We start from the raw sequence: 23,803 nt of genomic DNA, 5'->3' as shown, positions 1-23,803 counted from the left end.
GCGGCCGTTGGATTCAGAAGCTTCCCCACTCTCCACTCCCTCATTTGACGTTTACTCTGCAGGCTAACCATTTTATTTCCACAGCCACGCAGGCGCTGCTATGTCAAGGCCACTGTTGAAGGGCCGGAAAGGACTTCCCCTGCATCGGCAGGTTTCACCTTTCCGTAGCAATTCGTCACAACTTTGGCGGGTTGCAGGCCTTGGGCGGAATCCTTTAGTCATCTACAAAATGGGACATGGGGTGTGTGTGGGGCAGTGACTCCCCGCCCCCATTGCGGCGGCAATAACAGGGTTCCCGTTAAAGAGGTATCAGGGGAGGGCATTGGCACATACGCCCATAGGTCGTCATTGCCCTCCCCCTCCAGCAACAGCAAACGGGGGGTGGGTGGGGCTATTCTGCTTGAACATATGTTCTCCTGACTAGCCCCACTCCCCACTCATGCTGGATATCCCTGAATTTACCCAGAACCCCGGCTGGGGGGGCTGGGAAGGAAAAAACGCCCCAATGCCTGAGCCAAGGTCTCCCTACATCTGAATCTTAATAAAGTTGTGGCCTAATTTTAAGCCCTGAGCCAGTAGGACAAATGGACAAGCCGGGGCTGGTCAGGACCCAGAATGCACAAGGTTCAAAAATGCAAGGGAGCCTCCATGAATGCAAGCCCTTGGTTGGAGACGTTATCCAGTGGCGTAGCGTCGTTGCCAGTGCCCAGGGCAAGTAGGTGTGCAGCAACACTCCTGGGGGTATGCTGGCAGGTTGCCCCACCACCACTGGAGCAAAGTGCCACCTGCCCACCCATACAGGGGCAGCCTGGACAGCCAAAGTGCCCCTTGGTTGGCGGATCCCCCCTCAGTGTGGTGACACCTGTGGAGGGAACACCATCCCAGGCTGCGCTGGGGGCACCTGCGTGGAGGTGCCTGGTTTGCTCCTCCTAAAAATTGTGCTTCTGGGGCTGCAGCACCCCTGTCACACACACCCAAATCCTACGCCCCTGCATTCATCTTTCAGTGTGTGGTGGGCAGTGAGACCAGCATAAGCACATGACAGAGGGGGCAAAACTAGCTAGTTTTTTAAAACTCTGATTTGTTTACATGGCACTATACCATGGGAGGCAGTGAGAGATTTCACTTTCTTGGGCTCCATGATCACTGCAGATGGTGACAGCAGTCACGAAATTAAAATACGCCTGCTTCTTGGGAGGAAAGCAATGACAAACCTAGACAGCATCTTAAAAAGCAGAGACATCACCTTGCCGACAAAGGTCCGTATAGTTAAAGCTACGGTTTTCCCAGTAGCAATGTATGGAAGTGAGAGCTGGACCATAAAGAAGACTGATCACCGAAGAATTGATGCCTTTGAATTATGGTGCTGCAGGAGACTCTTGAGAGTCCCATGGACTGCAAGAAGATCAAACCTATCCATCCTTAAAGAAATCAGCCCTGAGTGCCTACTGGAAGGGCAGATCCTGAAGTTGAGGCTCCAGTACTTTGGCCACCTCATGAGAAGGGAAGACTCCCTGGAAAAGACCCTGATGTTGGGAAAGATGGAGGGCACAAGTAGAAGGGGACGACAGAGAATGAGATGGTTGGACAGTGTTCTCGAAGCGACTGGCATGAGTTTGGCCAAACTGCGGGAGGCAGTGGAGGATAGGGGTGCCTGGCGTGCTCTGGTCCATGGGGTCACGAAGAGTCGGACACGACTGAACAACTGAACAAATACCATGGGTAGGCAAACTAAGGCTTGGGGGCCGGATGCAGCCCAATCACCTTCTAAATTGGGCCCACAGATGGTCCGGGAATCAGTGTGTTTTCACATGAGTAGAATGTGTCCTTTTATTTAAAATGCATCTCTGGGTTATTTGTGGGGCATAGGAATTCGTTCATCCCCCCCCCAAAAAAAAATATAGTCCGGCCCCCCACAAGATCTGAGGGACAGTGGACCGGCCCTCTGCTGAAAAGGTTTGCTGACCCCTGCACTATACTATCACCATGTTCATTCTGCGATTCATGACACGCTTGTCAGGAAGAAATCCTGCAACTAGATGTGGGATGTGAGTGGGGGGAAATGTTGCCAAGACAGTAAGTGGTCTGGGTCGCAAGCAGGCGTAAAAATACAGCAGGAGTACGAAAGGCCTTTCCCGGCCCCGACAGAACATTTCGACTTCCTCAAGTTACCTTTGCTCCCAAATTATTTGCAGGCGAAATTCAGCCAGGCATGAATACTTACCGAGTGCAAACTGGTTGCAGTTTGTTAAGAATTCGGGGAGGTAAAAAAACTCGGGGATGAGCTCCCTCACGTCCGTCATGTTATCTCTTGAGGCTGAGTCCCAGGTGCTCTTCATGCTGTGGAACATCCTCTCGGCAACATCAAAACCGCCTCCCTGGTTGGTGGGATGAAAGAGAGAGGGACAGGGAAAGTTGAAAGGTTGAATTTGTTTCCTCCCCTCTTTGAAAATGTGTGTTACCTATATGGGTTGATGGTTACTGGCTGAGAAACTCTCGTTTCTTTGGACAGGGAAAGATGGTCCCATCAGCTGGTGCCACCCACAAACCTGATGACTGGCACACTACTCAAATTACAGACCCTCCAAGTGTCCCTATTTTCCAGGGACAGCTCCAGATGTACAGAAGCCATAATTGTTTCTGGTTTGATCTTGGAATGTCCCGCTTTTTATCCCTACTTTCATCAGAGAACGGACGCGGGTGGCGCTGTGGTCTCAACCACAGAGCTTAGGGCTTGCCGATCAGAAGGTCGGCGGTTCGAATCCCCGCAACGGGGTGAGCTCTCATTGCTCGGCCCCTGCTCCTGCCAACCTAGCAGTTTGAAAGCACGTCAAAGTGCAAGTAGATAAATAGGTACCGCTCCAGCGGGAAGGTAAACGCCGTTTCCGTGCGCTGCTCTTGTTCGCCGGAAGCGGCTTAGTCATGCTGGCCACATGACCCGGAAGCTGTCTGTGGACAAGCGCCGGCTCCGTTGGCCTATAGAGCGAGATGAGCACCGCAACCCCAGAGTCGGACACGACTGGACCTAACGGTCAGGGGTCCCTTTACCTTTACCTTTTCATCAGAGAAATGTCACCGGGTATGGAACAGGATGTCCCTATTTACATTGGAGAAATCTCGGAGGGTATGAAAGCATAGGGGGCCCTTGGCGAAATGGAAAATTCCCCCTGACTTTGCACCAGTTGTAACCTAACTGCGCCCCCACCATTTTAAAACACTGGGAAGGGAGATGTCACAAAATTCAAGCGCTGGGCTGGGCTGTCCAGGTCAGATTTTGTACTTAATCACAGGGAGTAATGTCTGTTGTGTGTCCTGTCAGTGCGAAACACAAGAAGCCTTACTTTCAAGGTCACTGCGAAGTTAATCATTAGCAGACATCAACCCTCAGAGTCCAATTTCAATGGAAAACTGACGCATATTAGTAGACAGGCAGACCATATTTAGAAGCCAGAAGCTAACAAGTATCTCCTTGAAGTCTCTTCGAAGTGTGTATCTAATCTGCATACACACGGCTGTGCCTAGACTGACACTTCTTCATCTGCTTTTACAGCTTTTATGAAAGGTGATGGTAATCTCCAGAGAAACAATGTGATTCGTAATAAAAAGGTTACCTGTATTAAATAAAAATAATATCTACATAGGAAATGTTGTTAGTGCTGCAAATCTGGTTAAAGATATTACCATCTAGAAAAATGTAATTTTTTTGCAGCTGTCTAATGCATTTTGGAGGAAGTAATATCTTTTTAAACATAAGCCTGTATTATTTATAAAGAAAGCAATAACTGATTTGCAGTATTTCCTATATTAATAAATGTATTTGCATATATTTATATCAGAATTAGCCGGCTCTCCTCTTCTCGGAATGCAGAAAGGAAGAACGGAAGAAAGCCCCAAAACAACTTTATGAGCTGTTAGCAAAAACAAGACCAAAAAAAACTTCCTACCTCTTCTCTCCTCAATTCAAGACATGTGAATTCAGGGCCCTTCTAGCCTGCAGCCATTACCGTTTTTTAGGAGGAATGGCTGCAAAACATTCAGACTCTGGGCTAAAGTGGCTGGCAGGCACATTTGCATTCCCAGACTTGGATAAGCTGCACTTTTCAACCATATGCAACGCCGGAATCTTTTGCCCAACGTGGGGCTCGAACTCACGACATACGAGTCTTATTGCTCTGCTAATTATCATAGCTATTATCCCAGTTCATCAAAGTCTGGCGTGGATTCGAACCCAGGGACTTTGAAAGGCCACCCTGAAGAAGAAGAAGAAGAAGAAGAAGAAGAAGAAGAAGAAGAAGAAGAGGAGGAGGAGGAGGAGGAGGAGGAGGAGGAGGAGTTTGGATTTGATATCCCGCTTTATCACTACTTGAAGGAGTCTCAAAGCGACTAACAATCTCCTTTCCCTTCCTCCCCCACAACAAACACTCTGTGAGGTGAGTGGGGCTGAGAGACTTCAGAGAAGTGTGACTAGCCCAAGGTCACCCAGCAGCTGCATGTGGAGGAGCGGAGACGCGAACCCGGTTCACCAGATTACGAGTCTAGCTCTCTTAACCACTACACCACACTGGCTCTCACCACCCTAAAAGCTTCCAAGCCCTGACCTTCTAAGCCCTGAACTCTCCGGAAAGCAAAATAAAAATAAAAATGCCCCCATGGGGGAAAAAATGCCCCTGCAATGCCCCCAAGGGCAAGCTTTACTCCCATTAGCCTCCGGCGGGTGGGGTGGGGGGTAGGGGGAATGTTGGGCAGGGGGTAAAATCAGGTGGTGAAAGAAGAAGGAGCAGAGGAGCAGGGCCCTTTTATTCCACCCCAATTTTCCCTGCACAGTGGTTGAGGTGTGGGGTTCTGTCCCATACAAAGTAAAGGAGGTGCTTTGCTTTATTGCTCTTGAGTGGAGGCGAAAGAAAAATGCATAGAAGCAAAATTGGGAGAGCAGGAGACTTTTGGAAACCAGCAAGGGTCAAACATCCTCCCTCACCTTCTGACTCTGCTCATGTAGGGCTTTTTTTTTTAATGAAGATTAGGCGGCAGAGAACTCAGTTAAATTCTGTTATACTGCCTGAGAAGGGGTGTGTGGAATGCAATACGTAAGGAGCAGTCAAGTACAACATTCCTTGTTTTCCTAGAGTGGACATGCAGGGGAATGTTTGGCCCAGCCAGTCGAAAACTTCCTGTTTCCTCCTGGTTGGGACATACTTCATTTGCATGTGACTAGAGGTGGGCGTGACCTTACCTGTCCAGGTAACAAAAGGGACAAGGCATGCAGCACTCTCTCTCTCTCTCTCTCTTTGACTTCCTCCGTCATTGGAGCAGCTTTTCGCTAGAGATGCTCTGTTGGCTTGGAGCCAACAGAAGACACTGGGATTATCTCCATATGGCATGTATATACTTTGTAACTAAGTCTGCCATCAGGGTGGCTCCCCAGAAAATATTAAAAACGTCAACCACAAAAAACTTCCCATATCCGTCTCTACAGCTACAGCAACCTTGCAACAGTTTGAACTGAGCCTCAACAGAATATTCCTTCATTGTCTCCCAAGACAGAGAGATGCCAACAACAGTAGCATGCCCCAAGATTTTCCAGTTTGCTACACCTGTGGGACTCTTGGCAACCCTCCACAAACACACAGTTGCCGCCAGAGTTGGTCAAGGGACAGTCAACGTAGGGGGGTTGGGATGGATTTAAGTGCAGGGTTTGATCATCCTATTCACAATTTTGGCTGCAACCAGCCCTGTGTGGAAGTTGCCGGCTTACCTGCAACGAGCAGAAGATCTGGTTGAAAGGCTCCATGCGAACCAGGTAGGAAGCCACAATAATTGCCGATGAGTAGTGGGTGCAGTAATGGCACTGGGCTGAGAGGTTACCTGCAAATGTGGATCCATTAGCTGTTTTGCAAACTGCAATTACCACATGCGACTTTCAAAGGCCTGCCATACCTTGACTGGCCAGATCCCAACCCTCCACAATTCCACCAGCTCTCTAGGAGCTAAAGGCAGTCATAAGCCTGAGCACCAAGGCCTTCCCTTTTGAAAAATTAGAATATCGTGGAAAGGTTCATTTCTTTCAGTAATTCAACTTAAAAGAGTAATACCACTCCCTCACTATATTTAAGGATCTGGTGAATTCTGTTTCAGTGTATCTGAAGAAGTGTGCATGCACACGAAAGCTCATACCAAGAACAAACTCAGTTGGTCTCTAAGGTGCTACTGGAAAGAATTTCCTATTTTGTTTCAACTTAAAAGGTGAAACTAATATACGAGATAGACTCATGACATGCAAAGCGAGATATGTCAAGCCTTTATTTGTTATAATTGTGATGATGCTGGTGTACAGCTGTTGTTGTTGTTGTTGTTGTTGTTGTTGTTGTTGTTGTTGTTGTTGTTGAGTTGTTCAGTCATGTCCGACTTTTCGTGACCCCATGGACCAGAGCACGCCAGGCACGCCTATCTTTCACTGCCTCCCGCAGTTTGGCCAAACTCAGCTGATGAGAACCCCAAATTAACAATCTCAACTTTGGGGTTTTCATCAGCTGTACGCCACAATTAAAACGAACAAAGGCTTGACATATCTCGCTTTGCATGTCATGAGTCTATCTCATATATAAAACTCCAGTAGCGAATGAAAACAATTGCTTACCTAAATGGACTTTTCCACCATATTCTAATTTTTCGAGTTTCACCTGCATATGCCTTTCGTAAGCTTGGTAATATCTGCTAGCTAGTGAAAGAAGGGCTATAAATTTCAGAAGTCAGTAAGTTTAAAGAAATACCCAGGAGGAAGAACCGTGATCCAAAGTGTACCCCACATTTAGGAATGGCGAAGGGGTTGCAGGGCCAGCTGCAACATCCTTCAATTACATTAGGAACTGGCTGGATGAGGCTAGAGGGGGAAGGGAGGAGCTTGTGGTCAGTTTCAGCAATGTCTTAGCTGGATTATGGTGAACCAGGGTTGTTATTTTCTGTTAATAAAGAGCTAATTGCCTCCTGTGTGTGTGCCTCCCCTGTGGATGACCTGGCTCCTTGACAGCTCCTTGACAACTTATTGCCTAGTTATTGCTGGTGCAGTACCACATCATAAACCACATTATACAGTATAAAGTTGGGAAGAAACAGGAGTATAATTTATACTCCTGGTTCTTCCCAACTTTTCGGTTCTTGCTCCAGCGACCTCGCTGCAAACCAGCTCCTTGTACAACTGGTACAACTGGAGCCGAGCCACAGAAAGCGGTGTGTGTGTGTGTGTGTGTGTGTTAGAAATGGAACAAATACCTTCGCTCTTCTCTACTTCTTCGTAACGCTGGAGAAATTTCCTTTTCCTCTCTCTGGTTTGCGCCCCCATGGGCTTGGCGAAGTCGCGAAAGGCGCTGGGATTGGCAAGGTCCAGAGTCTGGCACGTAAACACAAATAGAGCTTTCTCACGCAGGCAAAACACAGCGAGGGGGACAACTCTAATCCCCAACAAAGAAGCCCAACAGCAGTACACCCAAAATGCCCCCCCACTCTGCCTACAAAAGAACGGTAGGCTCGGCAGAATGAAGACTCACCTTTATCTCAATTTCGACCAGGAAACTGTTTCAAATGCTATAACAAGGGTGTCTCTGGATCTTAAAGTGAGGCTCACCCAACAAAAAAAATAATATTTAGAAGAAGTTTGGGTTTGACATCCCGCTTTATCACTACCCGAACGAGTCTCAAAGCGGCTAACAATCTCCTTTCCCTTCCTCCCCCTCAACAAACACTCTGTGAGGTGACTGGGGCTGAGAGACTTCAGAGAAGTGTGACTAGCCCAAGGTCACCCAGCAGCTGCATGTGGAGGAGCGGGGAAGTGAACCCAGTTCCCCAGATTATGAGTCTACCGCTCTTAACCACTACACCACACTGGCTCTCATGATATTATATTATGAATGATATTATGAACGTAAATAGTAGGACCAGTGCCAGATTTACGTATCAGATAAACAAGCTATAGCTTAGGGCCCCACTCTCGGGGGGGGGGGGCAAAATATAATTCTTCTTAATTGTATTTCACTATTAATATGCTTCTTCTTAATTGTACTATACTGGACCCCATTACGTTTGTTTTAAAAAGGAATGTCTAAGGTATCTAACGGTTGGAGATGAAATAGGGATAATGCTTCACTAAAACATATGTTTTTCCATTGTCCTATGTTGAAAGATTTTTGGCAGAAGGTAACCGAAACCATCAACAGAACTGTACGGAACAACCTTACATCTACAGAGCAAAATATCCCCTTGAATTATATGCCCAGCACATGGAACCTTACGAAAGGACAATACGGGTGGACTCTCCGTGCAGTTACCAAGGCAAAAAGACTGATACTGAAGAATTGGAAAAATAATAATGCGGCTCCCTTCTACGATTGGATTGAAGACCTATACAAACTTGCAGCATGTGAACAACTTGCATATAAACGCAGACTTGCCGTGGGCAAATCCAACGGCATTTGGAATCCATTCTTACAAATACTGTAATAGGTTAGGATCTGGTGAAGTACAATTAACAACATTGTAAAATATACTGTTTTGGACTTTACCCCCTGCCCTCTTTGTTTCCCCTTCTGCACGGGTTCTGTTTTTCGTTTGCGTCTCACCATGTCTGGTGCACATATACCGTATTTTTCGCTCCATAGGACGCACCGGACCATAGGGCGCACCTCATTTTTAGAGGAGGAAACAAGAAAAAAAAATATTTTTCTGGTTTTCCTCCTCTAAAAGCCCTGGGTTTGTTTTGTTTGTTTTTTGAGGATCAGCTAAAAGTTTTGCAGCTTTTTTGCAAAGGGAAAAGCCCTGGCTTTTTGGAGGACCAGCTAATAGTTTTGCAGCTGTTTTTGCAAAGGCAAAGGCTCTTTTTTTGAGGATCAGCTAAAGGTTTTGCAGCTTTTTTTGCAAAGGGGGAAAAGCAAAGCTCCTTTTGCAAAGGGGGAAAAGCAAAGAGGAAAAGCCCCATTTTTTATGGGGTTTAACTCACATTTCTGAAAAATCTTAAGGGAGCTGTTTCTACTGTTTCCAGTCAGATAATCTAATCAGCCAGTCACATGTCCTGGGGAAACAAACAACCTCCCTCTGCAGCACATTCAACAAAGGAGGGCGGGGCTGAAAGGGAGCCGGGACTCTTATCTCTCTCCCCATCTCTTGCTGATCAGCTGCTGAGCGGGGTCCTTTCAACACTCCCTTTTCTCTTTGTAAAATAAAAAGCACAATCTGCTTTTGGCCCCTGGGCAATTCAGCCCCAGGGACCACCATTCGCTCCATAAGACGCACAGGTATTTTCCCTTACTTTTCAGGAGGAAAAAAGTGCATCTTATGGAGCAAAAAATACGGTTATGTACTTTTTGAACTTTCAATAAAGATTTTTTTAAAAGAAAGAAAGAAAGAAAGAAGACTCACCTGGGAGTGATAGTCAGCAAGCACCCACGGGAACACTGGGTACTGCATGAGGTCGCTGTAGGTGCGCCCGGCCAGAGTGTTCAGGTACATGAGGTAATCGAAGTTGCTGATCTCTCTCCTCTGCCACGACACAGAAGCAAGAAGAAGAAGAGTATGGATTTGATATCCCGCTTTATCAATACCTGAAGAAGTCTCAAAGCGGCTAACATTCCCTTCCTCCCCCACAACAAACACTCTGTGAGGTGAGTGGGGCTGAGAGACTTCAGAGAAGTGTGACTAGCCCAAGGTCACCCAGCAGCTGCATGTGGAGGAGCGGGGAAGCGAACCCGGTTCACCAGATTACAAGTCTGCTGCTCTTAACCACTACACCACACTGGCAAGGATTCCTGACCCATAGAAAATCTCCAGTAACAAGTTACATCCTCTCGGAGAATGAAGGTATCATTTGCTAACACGAATGGGTTCTGGTTCTGGATATGGCTCCTTCTTGGAAAGAGGTTCTACCTCACAGACCTCACATGCTATGTTTCCTCGATCTCTCACCTTGCCAGGAGGGTCTACTGGCCCCACACAGCCAGTGACAGACCTAGTCACCTCTGTCAACTTGCCTAATCATGAAAGAAAATCCCCACACAACCATTTAGGTTAGTGGCCGTCGGAATACCTCCTAGAAGTTAATTCCATAAACCAATTCTGCATGGTATGAAGAAGATTCTTTTGTCCACCCTCAGCCTACCAAGGAAGTCAGGAACAGTCAAAATGTATACGGCAGGCATAGGCAAACTCGGCCCTCCAGATATTTTAGGACTACAACTCCCATCATCCCTAGCTGACAGGACCAGTGGTCAGCATAGCTGTCAACTTTTCCCTTTTTAAAAGGGAATTTCCCTTATTCCGAATAGGATTCCTCGCAAGAAAAGGGGAAAGTTGACAGCTATGGTCAGGGATGATGGGAATTGTAGTCCCAAAACATCTGGAGGGCCGAGTTTGCCTATGCCTGGTATCATTATATACATGAATATACATTGTGAAGGAAGTTACTCATAACTGATTGCTCGTTTCACACATAGTAGTCTGTGCATGTTTATTTTAGAGTGGCTTGCTTTTTTAATTTCCGTAGCAATAAAATGAGCTTTATGGAGCCTTACGTGCTGGTATAATTTAGGATTTTCTGTTGGTTAACTATTCTTTATCCCAAGTTGTTATTTGTATTTTTCAAGTTTGCTGTTAGGTTTGGTTTCCTTTAGGTGTTGTCAACCCCCCCCCCCACTTTTACCCCTGAGCCTCCTGCCAAGCAATTTCACTAACTGGGTTAACTGTGCCCCTGAAGGACCAGGTGCGCAGCCTGGGAGTCATTTTGGACTCACAGCTGTCCATGGAGGCTCAGGTCAATTCTGTGTCCAGGGCGGCTGTCTACCAGCTCCATCTGGTACGCAGGCTGAGACCCTCCCTGCCCGCAGACTGTCTCCCCAGAGTGGTGCATGCTCTGGTTATCTCCCGCTTGGACTACTGCAATGCGCTCTCCGTGGGGCTACCTTTGAAGGTGACCCGGAAACTGCAATTAATCCAGAATGCGGCAGCTAGACTGGTGACTGGGAGTGGCCGCCGGGACCACATAACACCGGTCCTGAGAGATCTGCATTGGCTCCCAGTACGTTTCCGAGCACAATTCAAAGTGTTGGTGCTGACCTTTAAAGCCCTAAATGGCCTCGGTCCTGTATACCTGAAGGAGCGTCTCCACCCCCATCGTTCAGCCCGGATCCAGCGCCGAGGGCCTTCTGTCGGTTCCCTCACTGCGAGAAGCAAAGCTACAGGGAACCAGGCAGAGGGCCTTCTCGGTAGTGGCGCCCGCCCTGTGGAACACCCTCCCACCAGATGTCAAAGAGGAAACCAACTACCAGACTTTTAGGAGACATCTGAAAGTAGCCCTGTTTAGGGAGGCTTTTAATGTTTACTTGTTGTTGTTGTTGTTCAGTCATTCAGTCGTGTCCGACTCTTCGTGACCCCATGGACCAGAGATGGCCAAAGTATTGGAGCCTCAGCTTCAGGATCTGCCCTTCCAGTGCGCACTCAGGGCTGGTTTCTTTAAGGATGGATATGTTTGATCTTTTTGCAGTCCATGGGACTCTCAAGAGTCTCCTCCAGCACCATAATTCAAAAGCATCAATTCTTTGGCGATCAGCCTTCTTTATGGTCCAGCTCTCACTTCCATACATTACTACTGGGAAAACCATAGCTTTAACTATACGGACCTTTGTCGGCAAAGTGATGTCTCTGCTTTTTAAGATGCTGTCTAGGTTTGTCATTGCTTTCCTCCCAAGAAGCAGGCGTCTTTTAATTTCGGGACTGCTGTCACCATCTGCAGTGATCATGGAGCCCAAGAAAGTATAATCTCTCACTGCCTCCATTTCTTCCCCTTCTATTTGCCAGGATGTGATGGGACCAGTGGCCATGATCTTAGTTTTTTTGATGTTGAGCTTCAGACCATATTTTGCGCTCTCCTCTTTCACCCTCATTAAAAGGTTCTTTAATTCCTCCTCACTTTCTGCCAATGTTTAATAGATTATTGTATTTTAACATTCTGTTGGAAGCCGCCCAGAGTGGCTGGGGAAAGCCAGCCAGATGGGCAGGGTATAAATTATTATTATTATTATTATTATTATTATTATTATTATTATTATTATTATTATTCCTTGGGTTGCAAGAGATACTTTCTGTTGTCCATCATCGGGCAATGGCTTCTCCTACCTTCCTTGCCCCAACCCTCCAGCCCCAGGAGTCTTCCCAAGGAAGCTGTGTCTAGAGGAAGAACTGTGAGGGGAGAGAGGTTTTCTGCCCTAGGAGCCTTTCCCAGACCACAACTTTAGGAACAGCCAAAGCAGCTGGGAAGAGAGAAGAGGAGTTAAGGGATTTTATTTTTTTTAGAAATAATTTTATAAGTTGTGTGTCTTTTGTTTCTCAACCTGTATTGTGTTATTTCATGCACTGTGACCTGCTGCTCGTTGCTTTCAAAGTTAAGTTTGGAACCAGGGGTTTCCGTTTCTTTACCTGCCACTTCAAGAGCATCGTCTTCTCCCTTCCAGCGCTTCTCCTGCAAAAAAAGGAAGAGGAATGTTGAGAATTTCTGCTGTGACAAAGGAGCAGTGGCAAAGGCCAGTAAAGTGGAGCTTTGGTTCCCGAACGGCTTAGTTGCTGAACAAATTGGCTCCCAGACGCCACAAACCCGGAAGTAAGTGTTCCGGTTTATCGGGTCCTCCCTCCAAAGAGGGCACGTGTTGTGGTGCGACCTGCCAACCAAACCCTGTGTTGTGGGTGGGGTCGTTTGGATAGCCACAACACCCTATTGGTAGGTCCCTTGATGCTGGGTGTAATCAGACCAATGGGATGCTAGCGAGAGGGATTGAAGGACCTACATAAGCCCCATGCATGTGTCCCTGAGCTTCCTCTTTGGGCCAGTGCATCGGAACACCCGCCCACCTCTCCCTATATTTAGGGCTTGCGCTTGACCTTGCTATGCCATCGTGTGTCATCTGTCATTGGGACAGGGGGCACGGCAGGAATTTTCCCCATTTGACTGATTGGCTGTTGCCACTTGTGTTTCTCCTGCTGCGTAGCAAATCGTCACAACTTGTAAGGTTGCGGATTGTAAGGCTCTGGTTCAAGTGATAGGGATGGGAGAAGGGTCTCGCCATCCCTATGCGAAGGGTATTCTGTTAAAGGGATCCAGGGACTCAATGGTTTGGTCAACCCTGAAGAAGAAGAGTTTGGATTTGATATCCCGCTTTATCACTACCCGAAGGAGTCTCCATGCGGCTAACATTCTCCTTTCCCTTCCTCCCCCACAACAAACACTCTGTGAGGTGAGTGGGGCTGAGAGACTTCAGAGAAGTGTGACTAGCCCAAGGTCACCCAGCAGTTGCATGTGGAGGAGCGGAGATGTGAACCCGGTTCCCCAGATAACAAGTCTACCACTCTTAACCACTACACCACACTGGCTCTCCCTGAGAGGAGTTGTTCCCGTGCCCTAGTCCAGGGGACATCAGGGTGGCTGACTAGCGGGGCTCCTGCTTTCCACTGTTCCAGGTGTTCACCCTTGGCTGACCTACGATAGAGCTGTGGGTCAGCGCTGCCCGCAAGGGTGCAGGGAACTAGTCAAACCAGAGCCTATGCAACCACTCACTTGATTGTAATCAATAAAGTTGCGGCCTAAATTCTGCCAAAAGCAAACCTAATATCTGAGTTATGTGTGGATTTATTTCTGGGGGTGGTGGTGGTGGTGGTGGCTAAAAGGTCTAAACATGCAAGTGAATGCTTTTCAGAAGCCGAACATCCAACACAGCTTCCAATTGAGTGCAAGAAGCTCCTGCAGCCAATCGGAAGCCGCGCCTCGGTTGTCGAACTGTTCCGGGAGTCGGATGGACTCCCGGAACGGAATTAAGTTTGAGAACCAAGGTACCACTTTATCAGCTAGTTGTGCTTACTTATTTTTAAATTTATACCCCCCCCCTTTTCATTAATTGTGGCAGCATTTGCACTTTGGAACTTGCTGCCGTTTGAGATCCAGCAGGAGCCTCCTCTTTTACTCTTTTCGGTGCTTGCTAAAAACATTCTTGTTTAGACATGCCTATCCAGATGCTTAGAAAGTTGAGGTGATTTTAATCTGTTGTTCAAGTTTCAACTTTAGTATGCTTTCGTATGTGAAATTGAAATTTCGTAGGTGATTTTGTTGCCTTAACTTTTTGCAAAACCGCTCTGAGACTTTAAAAAAGCAAGTACGAATTTTAAAAATAATTGTTGCCAGGGGCGTTCTTAGCCCTTTGGCTGCCCGGGGCGGGAAGCCAAGAGGCACATGACGCCCCGCCCCCGGGGGTGCCGGGTGGCGGCTACGGGAGACTCCCGAAGCCGCCACCCGGCGGCGGCACCCCTTCGTGCCGCAGCTGCTCGTGCCTGCGCGAGCAGCCGCTGCACGAAGGGGGGCCGGGCGGCGGATTCGGGAGTCTCTGCGGGCTGCAAAGACTCCCGAATCCGCCGCCCGGGCTCCCTTGGCGGAGCGCAAGTCGGGGCAGGGAGAAGGACGGGCCAGCTAGGAGGGATGTCCCTCCTCGCTGGCCCGCCCCTCTCCATGCCCCGGCTCTGCAAGCCAGCCAGCAGCGGAGCTTGGCAAAGAGGCAAGGGGCGGGCCAGTGAGGAGGGGGTGACACCCCACCTCACTGGCCCGTCCCTTGCCTCCATGCCGAGCTCCGCCGCTGGAAGGGGGAGGAGTATTTTCGGTGCTGCCGGGGCAGAGCCGCAGGGGCGGCCAGCAAGGGGGGGGGTGATACCCTTCCTCACTGGCCGCCCCTGCTGCTCCACCCCGGCATTGCCAAAAAAAGCCTTTAAATTTTTTAATTTTTTAATTTTTTTAAATAAAAAGTCCAGGGGGCGGGGCCACCGCCCAAAGTGTCACCCTCAGCAGGGGTGCTGCCCGGGGCCCCCCGCCCCCCTTGCTACGCCCCTGATTTTTGCATAGCAATAGTTTGCATGCAATTCTTTTTTTTCCCCATAAGAGAGTTACAACACAGGTGAAATGGGACAACCCAACCCCTGTATTGGAATAGTCACCATCGCCGGTGAGCAGGGCCAGCCCAAGAAATGTTGCCGCCTGAGGCAAAGGACAAGATTGTGGTCCCCGTTCCATGTGCAGAAGCTGAGCAGGTTAATGTAGAAAGTGGAAGGCAGGTTATACAGCACACAGAACACTGTGTTCCAACAAAGAGGAATGGCTGGGGGCTTATGCGCCCATTTCACAGCATCTGCCACCCGACAAAGTAGGACCAGCCCTGGGGGGCGAGAGAGCATTTTCCTCTCCCAACTGAACATTTCCCCCCCCCCAGGAGGTAGAAAGAGCAAAAATAGAAAGCAGAGGTGAAACCTGACAGCCGCCAAATGAGCACTGTGCTTTATTGATATTAATTAATGCATGGAGAAATGTTGGAGAGTACGCCTTAGTCCACATTGCTTTTTATTTTAAACGTGAGTAGAATGTCCCTAATTTCATCAGAGAAATGTTGCAGGTTATGGAATTATGTGCCCCCCCCCCCGAGCCAAGGAGATAAGTAACTATACAACCTTTAGAAGACATCTGAAGGCAGCCCTGTATAGGGAAGCTTTTTAATGTTTTATTGCGTTTTCATCTATGTTGGAAGCCACCCAGAGCGGCTGGGGCAACCCAGTCAGATGGGCCAGGAATAAATAATAAAGTCATTGCAGTGGAAGAAGAATGGAAGAAATTAAAAATGTATTTAAAAAATTATTGTATGATTGACAATTAGATATAACTAGGAGAAAAGCTAAGCTGTAGATGTAAAGTAAGGATAAGTGGTTAAGATGGATGATTATAAGTTAAGAAAAATAGATAAGATTAGATATTTAGATAAGTTTTGTTACAAAATATGATTTGGTACGATGTTTAGAAGTTACTAAAGATGATAGACAAGGAACGCAGGAAGAGGAGACAGGAGGAAGTCCATTACAATGTGAGGAAGAAATATTAGGAATAAGATATATATATGTATGTTATTATGTTAGTTTTTGTTAGTTTTTATGTAATTGTAGGTATGTGTATTTTTTGTGTTAAAAATGTTCAATAAATATTATTATTATTATTTTTAAAAAGTCATCATCATGGAATAAAGGTAAAGGTAAAGGGACCCTTGACCATCAGGTCCAGTCGTGTCCGACTCTGGGGTTGCGGCGCTCATCTCGCTCTATAGGCTGAGGGAGCCGGTGTTTGTCCGCAGACAGCTTCCGGGTCATGTGGCCAGCATGACAAGGCCGCTTCTGGCAAACCAGAGCAGCGCACGGAAACGCCGTTTACCTTCCCGCCGGAGCCGTACGTATTTATCTACTTGCACTTTTGACGTGCTTTCGAACTGCTAGGTGGGCAGGAGCTGGGGCCGAGCAACGGGAGCTCACCCCGTCGCAGGGATTCGAACCGCCGACCTTCTGATCAGCAAGCCCTAGGCTCTGTGGTTTAACCCACAGCGCCACCTGGGCCCGTTATTATGGAATAGGGCATCCCTAATTTCATCGGAGAAATGTTGGAGGGTCTGTTGCTTCACCCTGCTGTGTGCCAGGGCCGACTATGCCCCCAACTCTGCATTTGGATGGAGGCTCTCTTTGCCGGGTGTCCTGCCACGTCGCCAGGGTTAGACACAGGGCAATGATTTCACGGATGCTATGAGGCCTCGCGTAGCAGCCTGATCTGCCCTTCAGCCGCAGAATTCTACCAGATAAGGTGATCAGCCAGAGAGCCTCACGACCCTTTTCTGAGTCAAGGGCCGAGTGGCTTCTGCTGGTCGGAGCTGCCTGTTTCACTGGGAGGTGCAGCCAGGGCCCACGGGCACCGCCTTTGACCTGGCGTGTTGGAAACCAGGCAGGCATATGCTAATGGTCTCCAAGGGCTTGGAATTTCCCGTTGCTTAGGAACCAAAAGTTTCACAGGCGGCATCACAAGAGCTGACTAGAATATCACAGGGACAGGGGTAAGTCAACTTCTCCCAATGCAGATCCTACATTATTTCAGAATTTAGATTTTAGAGCTTGTAACCCTGTTGAAATCTCGAGGGGGTAAACATTCCCCTTGCAGTCCAGGGTTTTTTTGTGTGTGTGTGTGTGTGTTTTCTAACTTCCGAACAGTGGCAGCAATAAGGGACCCATTGTTTGAAGGAGATTAGTGGAAGAAGCTTGCTAACAGAGAAAAAAAGCTTGTGTTCAGTGCCAGATCCACTCTGCGGACTTGCTTGGTTTCCCAAGGTGCCAGCAACTAATGCACTTTCCTGTTTATATACAGCATCTTAGCAACCCTGTCGAGCTGCTCAGATGAAACCTCTTCATCAATTCTCTACATAGAATATCTTGTGTGGGAACATTTCTCCCTTTTTCTTTTTAAAGGCTGTAAAAGAGGAAGTTTCCCCCCCCCCCTGCACTCCTCCTAGACAAAACTAAAGAGATGAATTCAATTGCTTTGCTCTCCGATAGCAAGCTGCTGCGAGCCAAACAGAACCCGCACATCACAGCCTTTGTGAAATGGAGGTTGTTATTATTATTGTTATTATTATTATTATTATTATTATTATCATTATTATTATTATTATTATTATTATTTGTACCCCGCCCATCTGACTGGATTTCCCCAGCCACTCTGGGCGGCTTCCAACAAAAATCAGATACAAAAATATCACACATTAAAAACTTCCCTGAAAAGGGCTGCCTTCAGGTATTTTCTGAATGTCAGGTAGTTGTTTATCTCCTTGACCTGTGATGGGAGGGCGTTCCACAGGGCGGGCGCCACTACCGAGAAGGCCCTCTGCCTGGTTCCCTGTAGCTTTGCTTCTCACAGTGAGGGAACCGCCAGAAGGCCCTCGGCGCTGGATCTCAGTGTCCGGGCTGAATGATGGGGGTGGAGACACTCCTTCAGGTATACAGGGCCGAGGCCGTTTAGGGCTTTAAAGGTCAGCACCAACACTTTGAAAGGTTCTCTTTAGTTTAAAGCAGCCTGCTAGCGGAAAGCAAAGCAGTTTGAATTCACCTCTTTAGTTTTATGTAGGAGGGGGACTGAAAAAGCCATCAAGTGAGCCGGGATAGGCGATTTGTATGTTTCCTAACAGAGGGACTCGATACGTGTCTCTGTCAGTCAAGGGTCAAACTATACGCGACACGAAAAAGTTCCGTTTGTAATGCTCCTCTGGTTGGTTTTGTTTAGCCACAGGGTGGAAAGGATGCGCTCATCTGTATCTTGTCACGCAGGGCTGGGCGGGTTAACCCTTTCCTTCCCAAGACAATGCTGTCCCAAGATAACAGAATGAGCGATGAGTCTGTTCCCCCCCCCCAAAAAAAAACTTTGGGAGAAAATGGGAGCTGAGCGCCCAATATCATTGTGTCTTGGAGAGGCAAAAGACTCTGCTCCTTACATTAGAATCATAGCTGTCAAGTTTCGGATTTGAAAATAAGGGATCAGCAGTCTCACCTATCCCGGGTACAGTCACATGTCAGTGGTGGGCGGAGCCAGAAGCAAAAGTGGGCGGAGCAGCAATGTAAACTCCAAGAGGGCTCGGGCTCGGAGCGGAGCAAAGAGGAGGGCAGCCATGTGCTCCGCGCGATGGAGCCCCATCGTCTTCTTGTCTGATCCCATCAAAACAGGACAGGAAGCAGCAGCTGCTCAAAGGCAGCCAGGCTCCACCCGCCAGCTAACCCTATTGGCCGGCTGAGGGGCTGAGGGGCAACGGATAGGGGCTGATGCAGGGGGAGGAATACACCCCCCTGTAAGCACGGGAAACGGCTCCCACTTGCTTTGAGGGCTGAGGCTTTTCTCTCCAAGTAGGCGAGGTCTTCCCACCCAGTCCCTGGCCAGCAGGGGAGGAGCTGCTTCCATTAAAAACGGGAAATTTAAGGGAAATAAAAAATAAGGGAGAGCAGCAGGAAGGGAGAATCCCGGGGAAAACGGGATACTTGACAGCACTGATTAGAATGCACACAAATGCCGCAGAGGTCCCTGGGAAGCTCAGATTCTGTCTGCACGAGCCACACAACTTGCAAATAGCAGCGAGAGCTGGCTTTGCAGTAGAAAAAACAACACGGCTGGCTTCACCGAAAAGGGCCCTTGTTTTTCCAACAGTGTGCAACTTTCTCCTTCAAATTAATCAGAATATGCCTGCGCGGCCACGGAGAGCATCCATTTGGGCCCAAGGAATTCAGCGGGGAATGTGGCGTGCGGGGGAAAGGGGGCGTGTGGATACGCAATGGGGTGGGAAGAATGATCGGGCATGTGAGCAAACCCATTTATTATGCATTTAGTGGGGATGTCAAGCTCGCCGCCTGACTTGCAGTACTGCACGGTTTCAATTCATCAGCCCCAATGGTATAAGGCAGTGTTTTTCAACCTTTTTTGGGCAAAGGCACACTTGTTTCATGAAAAAAATCACGAGGCACACCACCATTAGAAAATGTTAAAAAAATTAACTCTGTGCCTATATTGACTATATATAAAGTAATTTTTCCCACGGCACACCAGGCAACATCTCGCGGCACACTAGTGTGCCACGGAACAGTGGTTGAAAAACACTGGTATAAGGCGAGTAGCAGAAGCTGTTATCTATCAGGGAGTTCCCAGTTCAAATCTCAGCTCAGCCACAAACCTGACGACTCCAGGTGAGGGCAGGAGCTGACGCCAGTGTTTCTGCCACCTTGCCAGGACGGTATAAAAGCAGAGGCGAGGTCGGTTGTGTGTGGACACACTGCAGGAGACAACCTGGTGCTCACGGCGGTGCGTCTGTGCCATGCAGCCCCAATTCTATTTATGAGTACAATTGTGTTTATGAGTACAGTGTTGTCACGCCCCAACACTGTACCTCATAAACACAAGCAACGCCACCTGCATGTCTGGTGCAGAATACAGAGAGGTTCTGCTTTTGTTTGTTGGCAAAGCAAGTCCCAGACCTTCCCAGTCTGGTCTGCTCTCTGCCTAGAAACTCCAGCCTCTCAAAGCCTTGCACACCTGCAAATCAACCTGCGGCGTCGCAATTGGCAGAAAACTGGCGCACAAAGCAGGATTTAACTCCTTGCTCACCAAGCTGATGAGTGGTGGGTAAGGCTGGGCAATGTATCAATCCATCGTCCAACATCAGTTTGGATGGCGTCCACACCAATGGTTTCATAACATTCGACATGGCGCTATATCGCGATTCACAATGTGTGCATGTGTGCTATGTAAAAAAAAAAATCATGATATGGGAAAAACCATGGAGCCGGTCACCACTTCTCTCCTGATTCTTCCTGTCCCTGTTGCTCTGTACTATAACGTAACAGTTGTAACAATATGTTAAAGTTAAGTAAAAATGTGTCTGCTTTAGACCACTTAAGATAAAGGTAAAAGGTAAAGGAGCCCTGGACAGTTAAGTCCAGTCAAAGACAACTATGGGGTTGTGGCGCTCATCTCGCTTTCAGCCCCAGGGATCCGGTGTTTGTCCACAGACAGCTTTCTGGGTCATGTGGCCAGCAGGAGTAAACCGCATCTGGCGCAACAGGACACCGTGACAGAAACCAGAGTGCATGGAAACACCATTTACCTTCCCGTCGCAGTGGTACCTATTTATCTACTTGCACTGGCGTGCTTTCGAACTGCTAGGTTGGCAGGAGCTGGGACAGAGCAATGGGAGCTCACCCCGTCGCAGGGATTCGAACCGCCGACCTTCTGATCGGCAAGCCCAAGAAGCTCAGTGGTTTAGACCACAGCACCACCCATGTCCCCAACTACCACTTAGTAGTAGCAGCAGTTACCAGGACATTACATTGCTCACCTCTACATAGTTACATCCTTATTTCAGACATCGTGATATATAGGTATATCACAATGTTAAGCTGGTGATGTATCATGATATTGAAGACCAGATATTGCTTAGCCCTAGTGGTGGGGGTGGGGGTGGGAGTTAAATCCTGCTCTGTTATAGGCAGGATTCAATACGAACCCCTTCCTGTTCATTGGAAGCCCCTGCTAAAATGAAGATTTCCTCCACCCCACGCCACCCATTTTAGCAGCGCCTATTTTCACCGGAAAGATCTTAACAAACCTTGGAGGGGATACTTCCGGTGACAGTCAGGAACGCATCTAAGCTTGCAAAATACACCAGTACTTTCCTACCTGGCTCCGGTTAAGACTTCTCTTTCAATTATTTTCTAACTTCCCCCCCAAAATAAAAAAAATAATAATTTTGGTAACCTGAATCCCAATCCTGATAACAGCATCACGGCTGTTAATCAGGCCAGAGCTGGATTTATCTGGATGCTGTTCTTTAGGGTAGACAACGTTCTCGTTCTCCTGACCATCATACTGGCTTTAAATAAATAAAAAAGTGATACGAAGACCATGCTAGAGTGAATACGGTTTTCACGAGGTGCGATTGTACAAAAAGATTTGAGAAGTCTCTTCCAGGAGTAGAGTCTTACTGAAAGGCCAAATGGATCTGTATTCGGAGCCAAGGTTGTTGCCTGCCATTATTTTATTTTGGAGAAAGCTAAGTGTTTCGGCGAATTTGGGATCCTGGCACAAATTGTTAAGGGCCGCAGTATGTTATTGAAATGAGCTGAAATGCATTATCTCCCATCTGATCTCTGCGTCTACGTACTTGCACATGATTAATGAGTAGTCAAAAAGCCTGAAGGGCTTGTAATGAAACCTTTCTAATGGAGAGGAGTGTTGTAGACAAATCTATATCCTTTCTCAAAAGATCATTCATCAAAACGGTGATTTGACTCTTCACAATTAAATGCTGGAGGATTTCGGTTCAGCTGGGGCTCAGCCAAACGGAACCTGTGCTCATCGCCACCCCGCAAGTAGCTACAAAAAGCACCCAAAAAACGATTTCCGGAAAGTACGGACAACTCGCAACTTGCGTGAGGGTTAGGTTCTGGGGATTGCGCGTAAAGCCAAAATCACGTCTAGCCAGAGCTACCCCGGAAATGCTCCCATGTGACCACCCCTTCCTTTCCAAAGCTGGCGCACCAAATGGGTCTTTCCCCTTATATAGGGACGCGGGTGGTGCTGTGGTCTAAACCACTGAACCTCGTGGGCTTGCTGATCGGAAGGTCAGCGGTTCGAATCCCTGCAACGGAGTGATCTCCTGTTGCTCTGTCCCAGCTCCTGCCAACCCGAAAGCATGCCAGTGCAAGGAGATAAATAGGTACTGCTGTGGCGGGAAGGTAAACGGTGTTTCCGTGCGCTCCGGTTTCCGTCACAGTGTTCCGTTGCGCCAGAAGTGGTTTAGTCCTGCTGGCCACATGACCCAGAAAGAAGTGGACAAACGACGGCTCCCTCGGCCTGAAAGCGAGATGAGCGCCGCAACCCCATAGTCGCCTTTGACGGGACTTAACCGCCCAGGGGTCCTTTACCTTTTTTTTACCTTTCCCCTTACGCAAGGTGGAGAGCTTTTAAAGTCTCTGCCTTGCTTACCAGGCTTTGGGAAGGACTCATGAAGGCTCTGGAGGCATTTGCAAGATCTCGGATGGCCCCAGATGCCTCAACCTTTCCAGAGCCCAGGAAGCTCTCCACTTTGTGGGCGTCTAATTTGTGCAACCGCAGGTGTCCAACTGCCAAGCGCATAAAACTGCACTTGTGCAGGTTAAACATGTACCAGTTGCGAGTCGTCTGTACTGCATTTTCTTGCAGCCTATCTAGGGACGTGCCTCAGTCAGTGGCATTTTCATCCATTCATTTCACTGGCACCTTTCCCTTTCATTTTGCATTCTGCCGCAACTGGTTTAGCTCGCACTAGTCTTTCTTCTGTTAGTCCACTGATGCGGAAAACATACCTATTCTTTTTTAAGCGTACCACCCGGCGCAATCGATGTGCCGACCTCAGCAATCAACAGATATTTACAAATTGATTGCCTTCCCTGTGCATTTCCGTTCAAAGTTAATGGGTTTCCAGAGGAGCACCACGGTTGGTCTTTCGCAGCAAAACCAACTAAGAGTATACTGCCACCTTTACAGATAAAATGAATAAAGTGGCTTGTCACATAATGGCCCATCACAAAGCCATCTATGGCTGTAACACTAACCATGGTCTACGAAGAAGTAAGCCGCATTGAATACTGGGGTGTTTGCTGCCATATAAGTGGGGTGAGGGACCCGGGTGGTGCTGTGGTCTAAACCACTGAGCCTAGGGCTTGCCGATCAGAACCATAGCTGTCAACTTTCCCTTTTTTTGCGGGAAATTCCCTTATTCCAGCGCCGTTTCCCACTGCAAAAAAAGGGAAGGTTGACAGCTATGGCCGTTTCCCAATGCAAGAAAAAGGAAGGTTGACAGCTATGATCTGAAGGTCGGAGGCTCGAATCTCCGCGACGGGGTGAGCTCCCGTTGCTCGGTCCCTGCTCCTGCCCACCTAGCAGTTCTTGAAAGCATGTCAAAGTGCAAGTAGATAAATAGGTACCACTCCGGCGGGAAGGTAAACGGCATTTCTGTGTGCTGCTCTGGTTTCGCCAGAAGCGGCTTAGTCATGCTGGCCACATGACCCGGAAGCTGTACGCCGGCTCCCTTGGCCAGTAAAGCGAGATGAGCACCGCAACCCCAGAGTTGGACACGACTGGACCTAATGGTCAGGGGTCCCTTTACTTTCACCTTTACCCAACTGTCTGCGGACCAACGCTGGCTCCCTCGACCAGTAAAGTGAGATGAGCGCTGCAATGCCAGGGGTCCCTTTACCTTTACCTTTAAGTGGGGTTAGCCTTTCTTTCTTTGGGTTTAATTAATTCATTAAAGGGTTTTTTGTATACCGAGCAAACTGAGAAAAACACATAGTGTCTCCACTTTCAATTCATAGAGTCTGTTTACATTCGGTATGAGACGCTATTGTCATATGCACT

The 23,803-nt window shown here is 48.1% G+C and overlaps 1 protein-coding gene across 1 annotated transcript in view; it reads right to left on the bottom strand.

Moving 5' to 3' along the window:
- WDFY4 (WDFY family member 4) overlaps positions 1-23,803 on the bottom strand; it is a 171,294-nt gene that overhangs the window by 25,280 nt on the left and 122,211 nt on the right. Inside the window, exons 44-48 of the mRNA XM_033148038.1 lie at positions 12,454-12,496; positions 9,406-9,525; positions 7,267-7,384; positions 5,753-5,862; positions 2,225-2,378 (exon numbers count right to left, since the gene is read on the bottom strand). Coding sequence (XP_033003929.1) covers positions 2,225-2,378; positions 5,753-5,862; positions 7,267-7,384; positions 9,406-9,525; positions 12,454-12,496 — 545 coding nt within the window. The remainder of the gene's footprint in view (positions 1-2,224; positions 2,379-5,752; positions 5,863-7,266; positions 7,385-9,405; positions 9,526-12,453; positions 12,497-23,803) is intronic.

This window comes from Lacerta agilis, chromosome 5 (genome assembly GCF_009819535.1).
Source record: "Lacerta agilis isolate rLacAgi1 chromosome 5, rLacAgi1.pri, whole genome shotgun sequence".
Taxonomy (NCBI): domain Eukaryota; kingdom Metazoa; phylum Chordata; class Lepidosauria; order Squamata; family Lacertidae; genus Lacerta; species Lacerta agilis.
This window is presented reverse-complemented; position numbering and strand designations above follow the sequence as displayed.